The following is a 22,769-nucleotide window of genomic DNA, read 5'->3' as shown; positions in this document are numbered from 1 at the left end:
TAAGAAATTGCAATATATTTAATTAAGTGTTATGATAAAGGCAAGAGAGCCTGAACAGTGATTCTCAAACCTGGCTGTGCATAAGAATTCCTGGAGGAGCTTTTAAAAAATACAGATGCTCTTGCCCTATCCTTAAGAGATCATGATTTAAAGGATCTAAGGGAGGGGCCCAATGAATTAGTATTTTCAAAAGCTCCCAAGGAGATTCTAGTACAACAGATAGGATTGAGAATCATTGAAGGGGCAGGGGGGCCGGGTGGTTCAGTCAGTTAAGTGTCTGCCTTTGGCTCAGTCATGATCCCAGGATCCTGTGATAGAACCCCACATAGGACTCTGCTCAGCAGGCAGTCTGCTTCTCCTTCTCCCTCTGCCTCTTCCCGCCACAGCTTATGTTTTCTTTTGCTCACTCTCTCAAATAAAATCTTTTTAAAAAGAGAGAATCACTGGGATAGAAGGGCACCAAACTCAACCCTAAGGACAAATGATTATGGGCAAAAGACAAGGAGAGAAGAATCAACTTTGTGCAGAGACATGGAGATAATAGACCTCATGGTACATCAGGGGAATTGCAAAGAAGTTTGTTGAGCTCAATGTAGTATACATGAGCAAAGAGAGATACAGTGAAAGGAGACCAGGTACATAGGCAGGAGGCAGATCATTATATGGTCTCTGAAGGACTTTATACTAAAGTCAATGGAAAGCCAGGAGAAAAGAGATTTGATCTCATTTCTCTTTGAGAAAAACACCTCTTCAGTTGCTGTGGAAGATGGGTTAGAGGGACTAGAAGTGGGGAAACCAATTAAGAGGCTGTGGTAATCTAAGCAGGAAAGAGAGCCTGAACTAAAACAGTAGCAGGTAGAAGATAGGAAAGTAGAAAGTATTCAAAGACAAAGATAACTAGGAGGCAGAATCAACAGGGCAGGTGGACATGGTGTTGTGCCCAAGATTGCGAATCCGAGAAACCACCAAGGAGCCAACACCGATGCAAGCGCATGAGGGTTTATTAGCAAGCTCGAGCTTGGGTCCAAGTACACCCAACTCAGCAGAGCAGGGACTTGGACCCCGAAGTGGGTTACAGCTGGGTTTTTTATAGGCTGGTCTAGGGGATTTTTCAGAAGGGGTGGAGGAATTTCTCAAGTTCTGTTTACATTCTGATATGGGGCTTAAGGGCATTGAGCTCTGTTCTCATTCTAATAGGGGACTTTCGGGATCCCTGGATGGCGCAGCGGTTTAGCGCCTGCCTTTGGCCCAGGGCGTGATCCTGGAGACCGGGGATCGAATCCCACGTCGGGCTCCCAGTGCATGGAGCCTGCTTCTCCCTCTGCCTATGTCTCTGCCTCTCTCTCTCACTGTGTGCCTATCATAAATAAATAAAATAAAATAATTAAAAAAAAATAATAGGGGACTTTCTACCACAGGCGTGGGCTCTGTTGTCTTTCTGATATGGGATTCCCTGCCAAGGATATTGAGGACATTCTGCAGTTTTTCCAGTAAAGTTCAGCTCTTATTCACAGGGGCCTAAGATGGCTGTACTTGTGCTAATGCTAAACTTTAGGTGGGATGGCCTAAATTTTTCTCAGTCTCCACAATGGTAAGGGAGAGAGTAAGAGAACTGTACGGCATATAATTTTCCTTATTTTGTTCCTACTTTCGCTTATATGCTAGTGATAGATCTGCCTAGAATGAAACATTTCAGAGGTGGAGAGAATAGCTTCTTACGGACTTGTTAACAATATAAAATGTGGTTTGAATCTAGCTATTTCAAAATCAAAACCTATCAAAATAATCAGAGACTGTTTTAAAATCCCTAAATGACTAAATTCCTGACATACTTAAGGTCAAGCATCTAACTTGCATTTCCTCCCAGTTTGGTGGGGACAGAGTCAACAGCACTAAAACAAAGGTTTAAGAGATTTTAATTAACACAAATGGCTGTGCTTAAGACTTTAAATCTGTCCAAAGCAAATGGAGTGAAATCCTTCTAATCCTTCACAGCTTCATCTGGCAGTGACCTCAGAAAAAAGAGCCTCTTTCCTATATCATCAAACTGACTTCCTTTAGCTCCTTGTTGTTCTGTGTAGGTCTTTGATTCCAGAATTCTCTACAACAAAGAGGAGGAAAAAACCACACACACAAAAACAAAAAACAGCTAAAACATCAAGTGCCTTGGCATTCACTTTGTATCCCTAAAAATACTAAATTAGAATGTATAAAAAATAAATTCCAGGGACATCTAGGTGGCTCAGTTTGTTGAGCAGCTGACTCTTGATTTTCAGATCAGGTCAAGATCCTGGGTCGTGGGATCCAGCCCCATATAGGGCTCTGCATTCAGTGAGGAGTCTGTTTGGGATTCTCTTTCTCCCTCTCCTTCTGGCCCTCCCCTCCTCCCCCTTCTCTTTATCTGAAATAAATCAATAAATCTTTAAATAAATAAATAAATTCCAAAAATCTGCACCCATTATCTATGCTAGCCTTTAAAATCATTTTGAGGGCAGCCCGGGTGGCTCAGAGGTTTAGCGCCGCCTTTGGTCCAGGGCATGATCCTGGAGACCCAGAATCGAGTCCCACATCGGCTCCCTGCATGGGGCCTGCTTCTTCCTCTGCTTGCGTCTCTGCCTCTGTGTGTGTCTCCATGAATAAATAAATAAATAAATCTTAAAAAAAATATATATATATATATATAAAATAAAATCATTTTGAAAATGAAAGTAATTCTTACCACATGAATTCTTCGATTCATTTTTACTGGTAGCTGCTCTGCCTGTAGTTGTATTGCTCATAGTACCTAGTGGAAACAGGAAAATGAGAGCTTTCTTTGAGGAAAACAAAACAAAACAAAACAAAATCTGGTTTTATTTTGAGTTGCAAGGGTACTAATATTCATCACACATTACACACCATATCATTGCATCACTGTGGGAATGACTCTGGTATTAGCATTAATGTGGATTTCCTAAGTTATTTTAGAATAACTTCAAACAGTATTTTTAATATTTGCCATTTGGAGTGCTAAACTTTTTCTGCTGAGGGTTCATGTCTCACAGGGGGAAGAAAATCATTTGAGGATTATATGCAAGCAGAAACAATTTAATTTGAGAACCCACAAAATATACTTTTAATACAACTTTTAAATGAAGAGATGGGATGAAAATCATATTCATAGATATACACACCCTCAGATAACTCAGATATATATTCCATAAAAATGGCCAACTATGGATAGTGGAAAACAAACAAAAAGATAAAGTAGGCATAGGGATGAAAACGAGGTGGCAGGATGACAAGCATAGACTGAGATAGAGAAGGAGAAGGGAGTCAATAAAAAGGAGAAAAAGGAAGAATTAGAGGATGCTAAATAGGCTCAGTAGTGAATCTGTACTAGGTTAGTTATTAGGCTACCCAGTTACATTTGGATTTCAATTAACATCAAAATAATTTTTAGTATAAGTATGTCCCATGAAATGTTTGGGATATACTTATATTAAAAAGCTAACTACCTGCAATTCAAATTTAACCAAGCATTCTCTTTCTATTTGCTAAATATGACAATGCTACCCTAATAATCCTGCTGAATTTCCAAAGCGTGTGACATAAAAAAGTTTGGAAGCTATTGTCACTCATTGAAATAATCATAGTAGTAATAAAGGTACAGATGGGGTACTTGGGTGGCTCAGTGGTTGAGCATGTGCCTTTGACTCTGGTCATGATCCCAGAGTCCTGGGATTGAGTCCTGTAGCAGGCTCCCTGCTGGGAGCCTGCTTCTCCCTCTGCCTGTGTCTCTGCCTCTCTCTGTGTCTCTCATGAATAAATAAATAAATAAAATATTTTTTTAATTAAAAAAAATAAAGATACAGTTTATTTTTTTCAACCTTCAAAGTTTATATTTAGGAAAGAAGAATTTTATTCTCCCTCTGGATTTCTGTGGGATTTTATAGAAAGTGAAAAAAAACTTATTTAGAAATTAATTTCATAACGTACTATTAGTTACTATAGTAACTACTACAAAGGACTACTATACTATACCATAAACCTAACTTGGACATTCAAAAGATTCAAAGTCGCCTCAAAGCTTTAAAAAGCCTGCATTTGGGAGCATTGCTGTTTATCAAGGACCCAGATTTGAGCATCCTGCCTTTCAGCATTTTAACTTAACACTACTATTTTCCTTTCGGCAGCACCTACTGGAGTATATTTCAGCCACTAGGAAGAGTCATACTAAAGTGAACTAAAGGTTAAAGCTAGGAAGAATGACTTGCTTTGAGAATGCAGGGAGTTCGAGAATAAATAAGGTCTCAAGAGTATTCATTTCCCACCTCACTGGGCTTTCATCTGAATTTATAAGTGTAGCAAAATATTCACATCCAACCTTCAGCTTCTTCTCAAAAGAGCTCAAGGAAATGCCAAGAGTATGAGTTTGGTGGGGGGGAGGGGAGGAGAGCAAAGAAGTCTTCTATCAGAATCAAATGTCTTATCGTCATTCATATTATTACTGAAGATAAACTTCTTAAACTACCTGAAGGCATGATGAGAATTCACCTGAATTTGAAGATTACTTCTTGCCTGTGCTCTCTAAGATAGGTGGCTGCCAAAGGCCACAAACTGTTCTCTTAACTCTACAGAAGCCAGGGAACGGCTGTTACACAGCCTGGGTCAAATTGTAATTTTACACTGGTGGGAAAGTAAATCCCTTCAAATGTGACCCGTTCCCAGAAGGCACTCACTTGGTGTAAAATGTTTTTCCCTTCTATAAGACTAAGTGAAGCGTATGCCAGATTAGACTGAATAGTGGTGATGCTGTAATCAGACCCTCAAGAGAATTTGAAAGTAGGGATTGATTAAAGTGTAACAAACTAATATTAACTTGGGATTGTATTTTGCCAACCAAATAGTTCACACCACTGCAACACAGCCAACCAGCACACAGGATAGTTGATGTGGGAGAAGGGATTCTTGGCCAAGAGCAGTGGGAGAAACATTTCCTCTACTTGGAAACATCTGGAACAAAAGAACCTGTACCCGGATTTGCTGGGAGGTTTGTCCAAAACTATATTTCATCCTTTAAGACAGGTTTGTGAAACCAAATTCATTTGAAATGAGAGGAAAATGAGCCATCTGTAGGAATATTTATTTACCACTTAAACTTCAAAAAATCACCGCCTTGTATAATTGCCCAACTCATTTTATAATTTAGTGTCCCAATTACCCGATTTCTCTGTGGTTGAAAGAAACAGTATTATATAGAGATTGTGGAGGAAGTGGACAGCGGATGTTTTTAGAATGGAGGGAACTACAGTTCAGGGAGTAGTATAGCAGGTAAGGATTGTACAGTAAAATTCTGAATTTAGTAAGGTCTAACCAAGGCTGCCAGTTTTACACCTCAGTGCAACAGAGCATGGCAGAAAACAGCAATGTTTTTTTTTTTTTTTTCATTTGATATATATATGTAGCACATTTTGTCCTAAGAGTAGTAGAAGACCAATCTGTCCCACAGTATTTCAGGGTTCCTGAATCACCATTTGTGGACTAGAAGCCTGGATGTGATTGGTGCCACCTACTGGAGTAAATGCAGAATTACAAACTGTCAACCTATTTTGAACTGTTTTACTACAGAACAAATTACCCTCAGGGAGTATGTTCTCTTCATTGGGAGGATTATACATTAAACGGTGATAAGTGCGGATTTAAATCATAGCCTTTAGAGGTGGAAGAGGGATGAGATATCCCATACCTTAACACTGCCACTTTCTGCACATTCTAGGAGATGAGCTTTGGATACAGAAACCAGAAGCTTGGCTTCTCTAAACTAGTTTCTTGTTCAATCACACCTACCCCATAGAGTCATCGTGAGCATTACACAAAACCACATGCTTTCAACATGCTCTATAATATGTTTTGATTATTTTAGACAAAGAAAAAAACTGAAACTCAATGACTTGCCCAGGTTATTTAACTGTTTAGCTTCAGAATAAGGCCTGCAACTCATATATCTGATTCTAAATCCAGTGCTTTTTCCATTAAAATACTGTTTCTAAAAATTTGATGGCAAGATGACTTTTGAGTGGCAACTGAGATATATTTAGGAGGTGCTAGAACATATCATTAAATATTATGTAAATCACAGTGAGAAAATTACTCCCTTTTCAATTCTTCAAACTTGAGGCCTCAAGGAGAAAGTTTCAGTTTGTTTGCCGGTTTTCTTTAAAACTCTACATCTTGCTAATCTCACTTCCTAATAAAGATAAAACAGACCTCAGGCTTTAGCATCTGGTTAGAACACTAAAATTTGGTTTTCAGTATGCTTATCAAGTTTACTTTCGATTATGGAAATAATCTCTCTAGATGACCATCAGCTAATTGTAAACAAAGTAATACAAGGATTTGTTCTCATACCCTCATCTCCTCCATCTTTTTAATTTACACCTTGATGGCTTATTATTGCTTCTGACTATATTCTAGGTTCTTATTTGAGAAGAAAATCTTAAGCTTTCTGCTGTTCAATTCCTAGTAAAACAAAGTCAAGGGCACCCAGCTGGCTCAGTTCATACAGCATGTGACTCTTGATCTTGGGGTCATGAGTTTGAGCCCCACATTGAGTGTGGAGATTCATTGAAAATGAAATATTGTTTTTAAAAAAGAAAAAATATAAGTGGAACACTGACTAAAGGATGGGTAGTCGATCCAGCCTTCCAGATTTTGTAAATTATAAATATGGGTCAAGTCAGAATGCCAGTGCTATGTACCTGGACCAAATCATCTTGAATTGACCATTGCTTTTTTAAAAATTTCAAGTTAATATTTTTTATTAGATTCTGCCAACAAAAAGATAAGGAACAGCCTAGGAAATTTAGATTCTGAATTCATTTTAGAAATATCATTGAGGGGACACCTGGGTGGCTTGTAGTTCAGCGTCTGCCTTTGGCTCAGGGCATGATCCTGGGGTCCTGGGATGGAGTCCCACATCAGGCTCCCCTCAGGAAGGAGCTTCTCCTTTGCCTCCTTCTGCTTATCTCTGCCTCTCTCTGTGTCTCTCATGAATAAATAAATAAAATATTTAAAAAATATATTATCGAGGATATTACCTACTATAACACATTCAGTGTCCTGTCTCCATGGAGGAGAAATTTCTCTGTTTTTAGTACTAGTAAAAGCAATATTTCTTGAGCAAATGGTTTATTATTATTTTGTGAACACCATAAATCTGTTTCTTTTTCTGAGAAATCCAGAACCAAGTTTGAAGCCAACTTCTACCAACTATTATATAGCACTTTCATTATACATTTTCATGTGTTTACCTGGTTTTAACTTATTTCCCCTTTGGCTTGATTTACTCATCTATTTATTTAATCTTATGTGCTGTGTGTGATTTTATCAGCTGTTCAAGCCCTCTGTGGAATAAGATTGAGAAGAACTCAGAGATATAGAGGGGCACCTGGGTGACTCAGTTGGTTAAGCATCTACCTTCAGCTCAGGTCCAGATCCCAGGGGTCCTGGGATGGAGCCCTGAGTCAGGCTCCCTACTCAGTGGGGAGCCTGCTTATCCCACTCCCCCTCCCACCTACTCATGCTCTCTCTTGCTGGAGCTCTCTCTCTCTCTCAAATAAATAAACTTTTAAAAATCTAAAAAAAAAAAAAAAAAACGGCAATGAGGGATACACATATTGACTCTGATATTGATAAAACATTGTCATCGCCTAACCATGATTTTTCACTGCATGTGCTTTCTTTAAAATACAGAGTTCAGATTCATAGATCTCTGAAAATTTAAGAACTCTTTGTCCTGCTCCTTAAAAGCCATCCCTTTATTTCTTTTTTTGTGGTAAACTATACAATTTCCTTTAATGATGCCATAAATTCTTTGTGGGGGAAACGTTGAAAATCTCGGAGGAATATCTGGATTGGTGAAACTCACAACCACTGTCAGATGACTATCTCATTGGGCTTCTGTTCTGAAATAGCAGAGCTATTCCAATAAGATTCATGAGACCAAACTACAATAATTCCTAGGAAAGGGGTGCAAGTGGGGAGGAAACTAATATTTCATCAGGCACCAATTTTATACGAAGTACTTATACTAAGTACATAATATGTGACTTAGTCTTTACAAAAGAAAATTTCATTTCCTCTGGAGGAATCCTTACTTTCCAAGAGCTTCTGAGTAATAATAACAATAGTGATAAAATTTATTATATCACTACTAACATTTAATTTACTGTGTGACAGGCATTGTGTTGATCACTATATAAGTAATGGAATTTTCACTGTAAAATAAAATAAAACCTCAAAGTATGTACCTATGATACTCCACCTACCTCGGGACCCAGGAAGATGAAAATATGCTTGCTTTGGTTCCAAATTCTGCTGTAAGTATAGTGATAATTTCAGGTCATTGGCCTTCTGGTAGTTCTTCAAGGCTTCAATTCTCAGCTCAATCACTTTGCCATTAAAGTCATTCTACAATAGAACATTTTCGAAACTACTCATATAGTACTGCCTTCTCGAAAGCACCTGTTACCTGAATCCTTTTTGCTTAGAAGTTTAAAACGATCCCATCATATTCAGTCTTTAAAGTTGGGCAGAGGGGATCCCTGCGTGGCTCAGCGGTTTAGTGCCTGCCTTCACCCCAGGGCATGATCCTGGAGTCCTGGGATCAAATCCCACATCGGGCTCCCTGCATGGAGCCTGCTTCTTCCTCTGCCTGTGTCTCTGCCTCTCTCTCTCTCTCTCTCTGTCTCTCATGAATAAATAAATAAAATCTTTAAAAAAAATAAAGTTGGGCAGAAAGTATTTGTGATTTTCCCCCCATTTCAAATAGAACAAAATCAAGATTATAGGGAAAAAATGTATTTAAGTTATTCAAGGTGAAGTTAGTTATAGGTCTCTGCAGCTATCTCCTCATGAAACACTTATTTTAGCATGATAATTGGTAATTCAAAAGTGGGAATTGGGATGAATATGAATATGATGAAAATAAAAGACTTTATATTATGTGAATGAAATTGTATGCCATGTCCAGCCTTGGAAGATCTTAGTACCTGAAGGATGTTGGCTTGTTCCTGGTACCTGACCCATTCCATTTTCCTCTGTTGCTTTTCCTGGTGGAAGAAAGAGCCTCTGGGTGACAAAGTAAATTGAGATCAGAAATCAGTGTTCTCAATATACTTCAAAGACTTCATAGCAAAAGTACAGTGTCATAGATTCACTCATAAACTGGTTTCAACTGTTAAGTCCTTTCAGTAGGGCCTCACCTGTATAATCCGTGCTCCAAAAGCTAAAAGCTAAATGAATAGAATCATTTTTATGAATAAGTTTGCTGTAGGAAGATTAGATATAAGCATAATGCTTCTAAATAAATGTTCAAAAACAAATTAGCTATTATTTTGACATCACATAGTCATTATGGAGTTGTCATTGTTGATTTCGTTTCTCCTACTTTGCCCTCGCTAACATGATTTCCCAGAAACTTTCAGTGTCACTCTGATTCAAATATAATATCCCAAGGGAACTAGATCTCCTATAAAATTTCTATCAGTTCAGAAGCACACAGTAATTTAGACAGGCTACTGCTACATTAAAAATTTTAATCTATCAGCTCTAAAAGCTGCTACCATTCAGAAAGGTCACCCTACCTTTCTTTTCTCCTTCAGTTTCTCTGCACATATCTCCAGTTCGTTTTTGGTCTTCTTAAGTAATGAGGGGGTTTTGAGAACCTAGAATAAAAGCAGAGAGCTAAAGGAATAGAATATCCCAGGAAAGAAGTATAATATCTCAGCAGACAATAAATCCAACGTAACCTAAATGCCCAAATTCTAACTATCTGGCCAAATTAGCCCTGATTGTCAATAGGCTGTTTCCAGCAGTGTGGCCTCAACAACCGATGAAATTCCAAGTACTATGTAGTCCACTTGCCTTCCCATCCTGCAAGTCTGCTTTGTTTTTTATCTGTGGTGCTTTTTGTTGATCACCAAGGTCTTCTGTATCGAATGTCTGTAAGAAACATTTTGGCAAAGCTTTAAATTAGTGGGAATTAATGAGGGAAGTGGAAAACCAATATAAGTCAAGGCTTTTGGTTTCTGCCAGTCAGCAATCTGTCAGAGTTTGACATGAAAAGTATACTACCAAATGGGGTTCAGAATGGAACAAGCCCTTCCATTTGGTCTCTTGAGTGTACCTTATAATAATAAAATCTATTAACTCTACCCTTATTAACTCTGCCATCACTACTGTAAGCTACTTACACATTACTTATTTACAATACTACATTATAAACTTTCTCATTTAATCCTCACAGGACTATTTTTATTTCCACTTTATAAATGAAAAAAAAAAAAAGATTTGGAGAGGCTAAGTCATTTATTTAGGGTCCTACAGCTAGAAGAGTACAGAGCTGGAATCTGAACCAGGTCTTGTGGACTCTGAAACCAATGTTCTTAACCACTGGGCATACTGTCCTCTCTCCATTTCTCACTGTCTAAAATTATGAGTAGGGAAAGCCAATCACAAGCTAAGGTATGTGGACATGTTTTATAAAAAATCTTTTGGGAGCTTTGGAGAAGCTAGATTTTGATAGAGGAATTGTGCTGGCACATTTCCTATTACAAGGACTCAAAAATCAAGAACTAAAATTGACAATTCATAGAACTGATTTGTAGCTGCCTCTGAGAAGTAGGAGCAGATCTCAGGTCAAAAGCAGGGCTTGATGGTATCCTGATTATTTGTGGGAAGGTCAGATGAAAAAAACAGAGATCACACCATATACTGTTTATATCGCAAGGCACAATCTGTTCTTCTATGAAAGAGCACATGGATCTCAAGGACTTAGTCCACAAAGGAACTTCCATCTCCCTACCTAGTTTCCCAGCAAAAGGTCCTACTCTTATATTTTAAACAATGCAGTGATTGTTGCAAAATCATAGGAGAATTAGAATTCATACATTCATTCATTCAACTTAACATTTATTGTCTACTATGTTCCAAGCATTGTGCTACATGTTAGAGAGTCAGAGATGAATAAAGCAGTCAAGAAACTGGAGGAACTTGTATTCCAAAGGAGGTCAGGGAGACAAGAAACAAGTATAATAATAATAAAAAAGTGAAAATAATAAGCTTAATTATAAAGAGTGCTATAGAGGACATGAACAGAATTATATAATAGAAAGTAGGGGATGAGTGTCCTATTTTAGGTGGGTTAAACAAGGAGGGCCATTTAAGCAGAGACCTGAAGAATAAGAATGAGTTAACCAAAAGAAAATAGTATTAAAGGCCAGGGATAAAGCAAGAGCAAAAACCTTGAGATAAGAAAGGTCTGGCATGTCTGAGAATGCACAAGGAGGCCAGTGTGGTGGTTGCATAGAAAGTAAGGAGAGAACTTCCTTGAGAGGAGGGAGGTAGGCAACAGCCATATTTTGTCACAATAAGGAGCAGCTACAAATGATTTCCATAAGGAAAGTGACATGATTTGATTGATTTCAAAAATATCACTTTGGTTGCTGTGCAAAGATTGGAATGAGGCATGGGTGAAAGCAGGGACATGACAAAATGAGAACAGGGACCAGAAGAAAGGGAAGTTCTTTGAATTAGGGTCTGTAAGACAATACTATCAAGAGATCCTTAGAAGCACACCTTGTTCCATAGCATCTCCATTTCCTTCCAAAGCATCTTGTTTTTCCTTTCCTGTTGGGGGGGGGGGGACCAAATAGACACATGTTTGTCCAGTTATTAAAGAGAAGTTGGAAGAAATTATTAAATAATGAGGGGAAAGGGATGGGGATGTTGATATATAGCAAACTATACAGGATGGCAATAAATAGGTCTAGCCCAAAATCTAGGAACATGTGAGACGAGTTTGATGATGATAATACAAAAATAATAATAATTTTGAATAATAATTATAATTAAGGTTATTATAGTATCATATCAATAGAAATGAGTCCCTCACACAACACTTAAGATGTTCTGATCATACAGCAATTACTTTGGGGCTTAGACCACTAATTGCTAATTTTTAAGATCCTTTACCTTGTTGGTTTTTAAAAATCTTGAGTCTCCCAAAACAAACTATTTCTCTTATTTTACTTTGGTATTTTCTATTCTTTATGAAATGTGAAGCACTAATATGCTTGTATTTCTAATCTCTGGATGAAAAGGTTTTTTAAAAGATTTTATTTATTTATTCATAGAGACAGAGAGAGAGAGAGGCAGAGACACAGGCAGAGGGAGAAGCAGGCATCTTCTGCCTGACGTGGGATTCGATCCAGGGTCTCCGATCACGCCCTGGGCTGCAGGCGGCGCTAAACCGCTGCGCCACGGGGGCTGCCCTAGATGAAGTTTTTAAAAGTCAAAGAAACAGATTTTTTGCTAGCTAGTCCTGAGTCTGCCCAACATTTCATCTGACTCCTTTCTAGATCAAGGAGAATAAGTATTGGAGCCTCAGATGCTAGAGATGAGTTCTCCATCTTCCCTTCCACATCTGATGATAGCAATTGAATTAAGCCTCCTTCAGGAGGCCATTCCCTTGGAGTGCCCACCAACCTCTTACCAGATTCTGCTTCATCTCCTCTGCTTCCTTAATGAGCTCCACCACTGAGGATTCTTCACTCCCCTTCCCTGCCATGATCTGCCTCATGATCTGCAGGCTAGAAGGAAGAGAAATACATCACAAAACATAGTATTTCCAAAAATAAAAATAAATAAAAAAACATAGTATTTCCTAAAGAGTAATATTAATATTCTCAAGCAGTCAGAAAATACTCGACCATGGGAATGAATTGGGTGCTGAAATCACAGGAGTTATGGAATTCCTTCTGGACATAGAAGGTCTCTTTAGGATGAGTTCATCCCCAATCAACATTTGCCATAACTATGTGCTTTATAATGAATTCTGTGTTTAATAATGTTCAAAACTTAGGTGTCCAGCAGCCAGTGAGGGTCTTCTTCATCTATTCAGAAAAATGTTTGGTGTATGGCTTTTGAATTGGAAAGAATGATTTTGCCCTTGTAAAGGAGGAGGTCAAAGAATCTGTTGTCTTCAGCATAAATCCCAGAATTGTGCTCTACCCCATCTCTGTTTGTATTGTTTCTCCATATAAAAGATATTTGAGTTAGTTGGAAAAAGCACTTATGTCCTTATGGTAGCTCCTAACATACAATCCAAGCCATCAAGAAGTTTCTTTTTTTTTTTTTTTAATTTTTATTTATTTATGATAGTCACAGAGAGAGAGAGAGAGGCAGAGACATAGGCAGAGGGAGAAGCAGGCTCCAAGCACCGGGAGCCTGACGTAGGATTCCATCCCGGGTCTCCAGGATCGCGCCCTGGGCCAAAGGCAGGCGCCAAACCGCTGCGCCACCCAGGGATCTCCATCAAGAAGTTTCTAACAAAATCTGAATCAATACCAAGTAAGTCAAAGACTATTCTTTAAAGACATTAATTTATGTTTCTGTTTATTATATGTTTTCCTCCTTCATTATAAGCAGAGAAGCAAAGCTTTGTGTTCTCTTGTCCCAAGAGATGTTTGTTTTCGCATTGTAAGCAGCTGGTGCTTGACCACAACTTTCTGCCTAACTTTTGTTCTCCAAAAGTCTGGGCTTCCTGAGATACTTTACAGTAAGTATAGAGAATGGAGGTAGAACCATTAAGGTGAGATTCTTTCAGACTAGAAAGGAAACAGAGTTGGTGGGTCCTAAGAACAATGAATGCCCTCATTAGAGTGGAGACTTTATTTGCCTAATGTATTTAGAGAGGCCAGACCCTAATCCAGAAGACTCCTAGGCCCAGAAGATTTTTCACTATTTCACTGCTTGGCATGGGAAGAACAGAGTCATCTATTTTAAAGTGATTCTACAGACATGAATAAGGAGCTATCAGTGTAATCATGCTAGACTGAAATACTAAGGCTCTTCTCTGTTTCTTGGGTGAGCATTCTAGGGTCAAAGAGTAATAACTACAGCCTCTTGAGATGAGGGCTGAGTCATATTTAATTTTACTAAAAAAAATTAAGGATTACTTGCCACTTTTTTGTGGTTACAAATTCTTTACTATAGCTAAATGTCTAAATCTTTTTAAAAATGTAAATGATCATTGTTAATCCTCTGGATTGAAGTTTTCCAGGCTTTTCTCCTTTAGGAAACCCTAAGTAGAGAACCCTTACCTTCTTTGTTTTTCCTCCAAGTTAGACATCAACTTCTGGAATAAGAGATTGTTCTTATCTTCAAGAGGTTTTAGCATCTCTAGAAGTTCCTGCTTCCTTAGCTTTAAGTCCTCATTCAATTCCTTCAAGTAGTTGTCATCTATTTTGGAACATCTGTGAGAAGAATAATATCTGCCTCTAGCCTAGGTTAATACTAGATTCCCTCCTTTTCCCTCTGGATATACCACTTGGCATCTTCTGTCCATGACTCACCTTGTTTTTGAGGGCAAGTAAGATCCTGAAGGGTTTGAACCACTTGCCATCTTGAAGGGAAATTTCTACTCTAAGGATAGAGAGGTCTTCTTGGAAATATGTGCCTTCTTGGTCCATTCAGTTAAGTCATCATTTTTGTGCTGCTGTTCTTGAAATTCCTGTTGCATTGGACTGAATTTTAGTTACAGCTTGAGTCACAATGGCCCTAAGATCACAGAATCAACAGGTCTTTGTAAGTAACTCCAACATCAATGACAGCTTATTGAATGAAAATACTATTAGATATATCTGATCAATCTTGCCTTAACTTTAACCAATGCCCAATATTTTATTCTGAAGTCCTTTATTGAATGGGATAGAATCAGAACACATCTATATTATAGAATTCCTAAAAAATGGTGGCCAGTCAAAATTAGCTCATGAACACTATCTTCCATGGCAATTAACCTGCATGATGTGTCTATTACATGGAGGAAACAGTGCCAGATTCTGTGAGCAAGGAAAAGATAAATACAAAACATCTACCCTCCAAGTGTCTTAGGAGGAGAGAAAACCCCTAAGAGACACTTGAAAAATAGAGGCCAAACTGGCAACTGTAAGGTATGGGTATAATATTGAGTAATATATGAGCCAGTTGTCATTATTTTCCTATCTTTAAGACTTGATATATTTCAGTGGCAAGGAAGAATAATATTGGACACATAGCAAGAGAACATAATTTCTGAAAAATCCATATTGTCAAGTATGTCCTTACATAACTAGGCTTTTTCTTGAGAGGCTATAATTCTATTCTTACCTCCAGATTCCGATTCTGCCCCCATTTTTCTCTCCTTGCTAGAACCATTTCTCCTAGACCCTAAGATCTTCTGTCTTCATCTGTGTAACTTAGTGAGCAGAAAATAACCCAAAGAGTTACACATTTGTTTCTTCATGCCCTTTAAAAACACTTTTAGGGCACTATTTTTAAGGATGCTCTCAAGTGTGAATTAAGTCATGTCAATTTTATGTATTTCAAGTATTAGCTGAACATTTCTGTGCATCTTCTAAAGATATCCTCAAAGTAACTTAACCTCTTTGTGTTTTGGGATACCTTAAAGGCAGACTTTTGTAATGGAAATAACACAAGGTTTAGTTTGTCAGATCTTGATTTGAATCTTGGCTTCAATGTGAGAAGTGAGCTATGAGCAAATAACCAAATTCTCTAAGCCTCTGGTCCCACTTTTGTAAGAATGAGAATGGTAAAAAGGTTTGAATGAGAATTAAATGTAATATTATGTGAAGATCCTGGCTCATGTCAAGTGTTCACTTTTTAGTGTGGTTTTGGTTGGTTTGGTTTGGGGGATTGTATAATGCCCTAAGTAATACAAAATGCAAAAAAGCTGATTTGTATGAGGCTGATGAAGCTTAAACTTCTGAGCCTTTACGGACCTCTCTCAAAGCCCCATACCTCATTTTATATCCATAACTTTCTATTCTTATTTAGAAAAGGAGAACTCCCCAAATTATATACACTTCAGGGCCCCAAAAAACCTGGATTTGCCCCTAGTTAGGTCTGATACATATCTAAACTTCTGTTTAGGCAATCTCCACAAATACTTTTTCTACAGCAAATATGTGTCACTTGTAAGTTATATATGATAGCTACTGTAATATAACATTAAATTAGAACAGCCATATCAGGTGGAGCAAAGTATAATTCACACCGGTTGTCTTAGGAGTTCCCATGAAAAGTTTGGGTTCAACGAGGGTGAACAAACTCCACACAGTTAAAAGAAGGAACTAAGTGGACTAATTATTATTAGTTTTTTAGACTGTAGATATAGGTAGTAGCAAATAGTAGAGAACAAAAATGGCATTGATACTAAAGCACGGCCTCTTTAAATTTTGTCTTGACATTTGGTTGGCAGAATAATGTTAGAATTTTAAAACACTTAATGGGCATGCAGCATCCCAACTCACCTTCCTTTGTGTCCTTGCTTGCAAATGATTCTTTGGGGAAGAACATTTGCTATTCTGATGTGCTCTTTTCTATAGCCAATCAGCACCTTTTATTCCCTAACATTCCAATGCCTGTTTCTTCAACTTGGAATATGACTTCCAAGAAGAATATGTGTCTTGTAATAATATATACAGGCTTTATAATAAAGAGCTTAAAATTAAAAACTAGTATTGCATGGGGATAATTGATAGACTACATTATTTCCGGGACAGAGGTAGAGAGTGTGAAGATATAGATGACCATTAGAAGTGGAAAGGAGGAAAACTGAACACTGATTTTTTTCTGCAATAGCAAGTTAGGTCATCTGTTGATTGAGAAAGGATAGTAGGAAACTTGGGAAGAGCAATGACTTGAGGATTAGAATAGCACCTGAGCCATGGAAAAGGAAGCCAACAAGGCAAGAGTGAAAGATTGCCAAGTAGTGCTAAAGGTCAAGGTGAGTTTGGGAGTTGCAGATTTGTCATGGCATGAATCAGCAGTTATACAATTTCTCCAGCAGTACTTGGCAAGCTAGAAGCAATAGTAGGGAGAACAGATGGTTGTTTGACTCTGAGCTGCGACTTGGCAGAATGGACTAGCAGAAGTTCAAGGAGTAAGGGGGCTGAGCATGCTGGTAAGAGTATCCATCAAGGAGAGGGTGGATCATGGTGTTCGGGCTATGCAGGGAGGGAAATGAAGTGTAGGTGGTTAGGAGGGGAAACCAGGAAAGGACTGAGTTTAAGGAGTCTAAGATAGAACAGGAGACTATGGTCAGTGAACATACTTCTTATGAAATAACTTGTGGAAATTCACCAATGTCTAGATAAATTGTAGTAGCAAATTGTATTTTTTTCCTGCAGTAAACATTGTTTCTTTGTCATTGTATAATATCCACTGAAATTCGCATGGTACCCCAAAATAGGCCTTATAACAAGCTATTCACGATGACCTCATCCAACATTATAACATTTGATTTTAGTATCTGTTAAGAAAAGGCGAGATTGCTCTATAATTAGAAAACTCAGAGCAAAAACATTTTAGTGTTAGTTTTACCAGTAAAAAATCAGATTAGCTTAATTAAGCCAGGTCTCCTAGAGTAGAGGCAATTATTTTCATATTAACGGGAAAAAAGTGAGAGAGAGAAAAAAGATTTCCGATTTCCCCTCCCTCAGTTTTGGTTGTGGCAACAAAATTAGAGAATTCCTCAGGGAGGAAACATGAGGACCTTCTGGTCCTTTCTGACCCAGAGCCACCTCAACTCTTGAAGACGTTATAAGAATTCCATGAACTAAAGTAAGTGAAGTAAAGTGGCGAGAAGTGTTGGCAAAATCATAAGCAAAACCTGTAGGGTCTTAAAGATCACCCACATCTCCCTGTGAGGGCTGTTAGGACCTCTTTGTTGTCTGCTTTATCTCCCTATAGCTGACCTAAGCTAGGCTGCATCTACATTTGGAGTGAATCCAAGTAGTTAGGAAGATTGAGGTACATTTCAGGACTCTTGAATTCCCTATGTTACTCTCAAAATCTTCTTGAAAGTGATGCATTCTCTCAGTGTATTCAGATACTCAATACAATAATCTTCAAACTGAGGTACGTGAACTTTCACAAAAGCATTTCAAGAAATGAGGAAACGAGGGTGGTTTCCAGTGGGTTTTTTGCTGGATCCTCAATTTCCACAAGTACTCTTAACTAAAATGGATCTGCTTGCAGATGCCCCTTGGCCACTTTCCCCATCTCCTTTTTCTTAATTACATTTTCTACTCTTGTTAAAATGGAATTAGCTTTCAACCATCTGAAATCTTACTTGGGCAACTTGTTTATCTTACTTCAGTGATTTGCTTTGGGGATGTGTTTTAAAAACCTCTAAGGCAGGGGGATCCCTGGGTGGCTCAGCGGTTTAGCGCCTGCCTTCAGCCTAGGGCATGATCCTAGGGTCCTGAGGTCAAGTCCCACATTGGGCTCCTGCATGGGGCGTGCTTCTCCCTCTGCCTGTGTTTCTGCCTCTCCCTCTCTCTCTTCCCTCTCTCTCTCTCTCATGAATAAATAAAATCTTTAAAAAAAAAAAACCCTCAAGGGCATTAAACTCACCATGATTCAAAATGTTGGTGTTGGGGTTAAATAGAGGAAATGATTATTAATGACTGGTTTACAAATTATTGTACAGGTCAGGTGGTTTCCCATTCTTTGCTTTCAACAAAATTGAAGGACGACCTAATCAAATTGTCAGCTTAAATTAATTACAAATGAGATTTGATGATAAATTACTATATGGGTTTGGCTTATAATTCAGGAAGATAAAAAATAATAATAATAATTCAGGAAGAATTCAAAGATTTCAGTGACGCTGCTCTAAGAGAACACCTTCCAGTCCTAACTACTTTTTTGTGTAAACAAATTTTTTCAGTGAGTATCATATGTAAAGCAAATAATATAAATAAAATTGATGCTGAAGCCTATATTATTCTACTGGTAAGTGATATTCACCCATAAATATGTGAACTAAATGGGGGGAGGGGACAGTCTACCCATCAGTTAATACGAGCATTTCCAAAACAATTTGTTATACTAAAATTATTTATGAAAAAAATAATTTTTTCTTAGTTGTGTACTGCCAACAATTATGCTAATGTAATACTGAAAAAAACTAACAGTTGGAACTTTAAGGTCATAGGAAATAAGAAATAAAATTTCAATGTTGCACGCATATTTTGCAGAGAAGCATGATAAGGTGATAAAAAAAAAGTCTTCCAAGCATAAAATACATTATATTTAAATAAAATTCTGTGGGGGAAGTGGGATGGAAACATGAGTTCAAGGAAAGAAAGGAGAAAAATATAAAAATTTTGCCTGCTAAAGAAAGGCTTATTCATGGTTTTAGATGTTATTGGATTATGAGTTTTCAGATTCATTGCATAAATTTATTTGAAGATGTCAACATTATAATATGCCAGAAATTATGTTTTCTTGTAACTACCTAATTTTACAATAATAAATTTTATTTTATTTTTTATTTATTTTATTTTTATTTATTTATGATAGTCACACAGAGAGAGAGAGAGAGAGAGAGGCAGAGACACAGGCAGAGGGAGAAGCAGGCTCCATGCACCGGGAGCCTGACGTGGGATTCGATCCCGGGTCTCCAGGATCGCGCCCTGGGCCAAAGGCAGGCGCTAAACCGCTGCGCCACCCAGGGATCCCAATAATAAATTTTATATGTCAACCTAAAAACATATGAAATGATACAAAACATGCAAGAATTATTTTAGAATATACAACGAAAAAAAAAGGCTAAAGACCAGGGCTCTCAGGAAGTGGTTCTAAACTCTAATATATTTAAGAATCCCCTGAGAAACTTGTAAAATATGCAGATATCCAGGGTTATCCCCAGAGATTGCTACTCTGTAGATCTGTAGAACATGTGGCTTTAATAAGCATTCCCTGGTTATTCTGATGTGTGGTCCGTGTGGCCTCTGCGAAATACCACTTCAAGATTTCTTCTCTGATCACAGTGCATCAGCAGAAAGCTGCTTACTTGAGTTATTTTATTTCTGGGCCATCTGTAGAACTGCCTCATTTGAGTCATATTTTGTGTCATACCTTTCGCTTGGGATACCCTGAGAAAATTTTATGAAGGGTTCCTGCGTTTGTAAAGAAAACTATCCAAGACATCGTTCCATCACCAACTCTCCCTGGCCACCACCACTGCCCACAGGTTACCACAAATCATAAATTTCTTTCAGAATTTGGTACTAAAGAAAGTGCTGCTTCTTCGGGAAAATATTGGCATGCATTTTTTCTTAGAGATATATTAATAGACTAGTTTTGTTTTTCTTCTAGTTCACTAGGAATCTCAGACAATTTTGTGACTTTGGACATTTTGGCCATAATCTTTGCTTATGATCTTCCAAACTAAATAATATTTTTCTTGATCCTGATTTTTTTAAGTTTTTTCTTTTTCATGATTTTAACAAACCACCTCCAATCCTTTCTAGAGAAGTATAAATAAGTAAAGAAATGAACAAAAATTATTCTGTTTGTATATATGTTTTAAATATACAGATAAAATAGATTAAAACCGAAAGTATTTTCTAGTTTTATTCATTTTTGTATGTGCATGTGTATATGCATGCGTGTGCATACATCTGTAAAGGACGTTTACAGATAGAATGGATTGATGGAATTTACTGTTATATTTTGGGTGTACTTAGTTGTAAGTCATTTTGGGATTTCAGGTGCATAACTGGGTAAATGGAAGATAGGACAGCTTGGATGGACTTAGAGGGCTAGTAGGATGCCCAGGCTTCAGTTCCATGAGGGGCTGTGGTACATTGCAAATAGGAAAAGTAGAATCTCTTAAAATGGAACAGTCTAACCAGTCATTAAGTTAATACAAGGTCCACAGAATTCACCTTAAAGGAGGTCCAGCCCCCAAGGGCTGGTGACTGTAAAGGTGCCAACAATCTTCTAAATATACTTTAATTTTGTGACTGTCCTTGGAAATAATGTTTAATAGATGGCAGAAACCAGAAATATGTATACAAGAATCATTTATTTGTCTTATATTTTAAAAACCCTGTTATATGTCCTAGACCTGCCCAGCCTCCTGGCTATAGAGTCAAAGGAGACAAGATAACATCCTTACTCTTTGGATTTTCCAGGTGTAGATCAGAATCCTGCAAGGGGTGCTATGGGTCTCCTATAACTGAGAAAAAAATCTCGGCTATAAGACAGGTCAGGTGTGAGCCTTGGCAGGGGAAGGGGATGAAAGCAGCCCCCATTTGCCTCTTATATGAGAGACACCTTATCAGGGCACACCTGTACAACGTAGATGCAGAATAGATGCCTTAAATGAAAGAAGCTGGCATGTACAGGTGCTAAGAGTAAATGTGGAGCTTACTGCATGGTAGGGACTATACAGGGATAGAGGGCTGCAGAGATCTGGTCTATAGTGAGATGTGGGGACGGGACCACTGCTCAGCTCCAGCTGAAAATTCAAACCCATTCCTGTCAATTCTTAATGACTTTCAAGAGAAAGCAGAAATCTGGGTTTTTCTGTGATCTCTTGGTTTTTATATGGTGTACAGACCAAATGACACATTCGTGGACTTCATTTGGCCGGCAGGCTACCATTTTGGAAACTGAATTCAAGATAAATTAATCCATTTTTTTTCTAGACTAAGATTTTTTTCCCAACATTTAAATGATCATTTTTAAAGAGATATTTAAATACAGTTAATTCAAGCAGTGCTTTGCCTAAATTATATGAAATGTCAATTTGGCCTAATTTCTTAATTTGTAGATTTAGATTCAGTGTGTCAGAATGACAGAGGTAACACTTTTCAAAATAATATGAAAACCAAAACCCCCAAACAGCAGATACTTTTTGACATCTATTGTTTAGCATTATGGGGGATATAAAAAAAACATTACATAGATAAAATGTAAAATTCATAAAGAGTTAGGAAGTATATAATGCATCTCAAATTACTCTAGTCATATTGCATAGCCAGAATCAGAAGGAGGCTTAGTAGTCTAACCTGAGCAGAGAATTCTCTAATCCTGGTTTAGCTGTTCCTATAGGCTCATTTGCTACCTCAGCTGAAAAGCCTGAACAACCTAAGGTATTCCTCTATTGTCTTATTTAAAATTTAATAATTATATATAATTTTAGGCACTAACAAAATAAAAATAAATACCAAATTATGTACTCTTGTCATCTATACTGCTTCTATGATCAAATGTTAAAAATAAGAGATGACATTTATCATATTATTAAGCCTTCTGCATAGCAGAAGAAAGCCTTCAGCTTTTTAAAAAATTTGCATTTGCAAATAAATAATGAGAGGAGTATAAATGATAATTAGGATAATATTAAAAAGCAAAGTTTGTGCAAGAATTCTATTTTTTAAAGGCTAGGTACTCCTGGGTGACAAAGTTTGAAATATTCTGGCTTTATAAGCTGCTCTTTTCCACACAAAAAAAATTTCTTTCAGATACTTGTTTAATATGCCACATCAGACTCTCTTTCCAATTACTTCAATACATGTATTATAAACTTAGTCTATAAACCAAGCAGCATTTTTAATAAATAAAAATGAAGCATGTTACATAGTAACATATCATGATAATAAAAGTCCTCAATTAGATGCTAACTCTAACTTTTTAATTCATTAAAGGCTGTTTACTGCTGTGACCAAATGGTCACAAAGCTTGATTTAAGAGGTTCAAATTAATTAAGTAAAATTTCCTAGAAAGTTAAACTATGATTTGGATTGACATTTAAAAATAATACTGTCCTAGGAACACAAATTTAAAAAGGGTAAGCATGTTAATGGACTTAAGTGTATAGAGGACTTTTGGGAAGTCATCTATAAAACCACTCTCGGTCACGTGAT

General features: G+C 37.5%; 1 protein-coding gene across 8 annotated transcripts; it reads right to left on the bottom strand.

Annotated features, from left to right (window-relative positions):
- Positions 1 to 983: 983 nt before the first annotated feature.
- Positions 984 to 16,449, bottom strand: CCDC196 (coiled-coil domain containing 196). 8 transcript variants are annotated; one of them, XM_049113269.1, is made up of 11 exons: positions 16,356 to 16,449; positions 14,397 to 14,601; positions 14,145 to 14,315; positions 12,536 to 12,632; positions 11,620 to 11,670; positions 9,907 to 9,984; positions 9,627 to 9,707; positions 9,033 to 9,092; positions 8,310 to 8,451; positions 2,720 to 2,785; positions 984 to 1,357 (listed from the first exon to the last, which is right to left on the bottom strand). In XM_049113269.1, the coding sequence occupies exons 2-11, from the start codon at positions 14,444 to 14,446 to the stop codon at positions 1,347 to 1,349; spliced, it is 807 nt and encodes a 268-aa protein (XP_048969226.1). In that variant the 5' UTR covers positions 14,447 to 14,601; positions 16,356 to 16,449; the 3' UTR covers positions 984 to 1,346. The 8 variants fall into 8 exon arrangements, with proteins under 8 accessions (XP_048969226.1, XP_048969227.1, XP_025299498.1 ...); XM_049113270.1 differs by having other exon boundaries at positions 8,310 to 8,358; XM_025443713.1 differs by lacking the exon at positions 984 to 1,357 and adding an exon at positions 1,901 to 2,101.
- Between the last annotated feature and the right edge of the window lie 6,320 nt (positions 16,450 to 22,769).

Source organism: Canis lupus, chromosome 8 (assembly GCF_003254725.2).
Source record: "Canis lupus dingo isolate Sandy chromosome 8, ASM325472v2, whole genome shotgun sequence".
Classification (NCBI taxonomy): Eukaryota; Metazoa; Chordata; class Mammalia; order Carnivora; family Canidae; genus Canis; species Canis lupus.
The sequence above is the reverse complement of the archived record's forward strand: the minus strand, read 5'-3'. Positions and strand labels throughout refer to the sequence as shown.

Excerpts from the sequence above, each read along its gene's own strand:
- CCDC196 (XM_025443721.1), bottom strand. The coding sequence starts at position 14,446 with ATGGCAAGTGGTTCAAACCCTTCAGGATCTTACTTGCCCTCAAAAACA. Across the intron at positions 8,452-9,032 it reads AACAAGCCAACATCCTTCAG|AATGACTTTAATGGCAAAGT; the intron begins GTACTAAGATCT and ends GTTCTATTGTAG. Across the intron at positions 2,786-8,309 it reads TCATCTTCCTGGGTCCCGAG|GTACTATGAGCAATACAACT; the intron begins GTAGGTGGAGTA and ends TGTTTCCACTAG.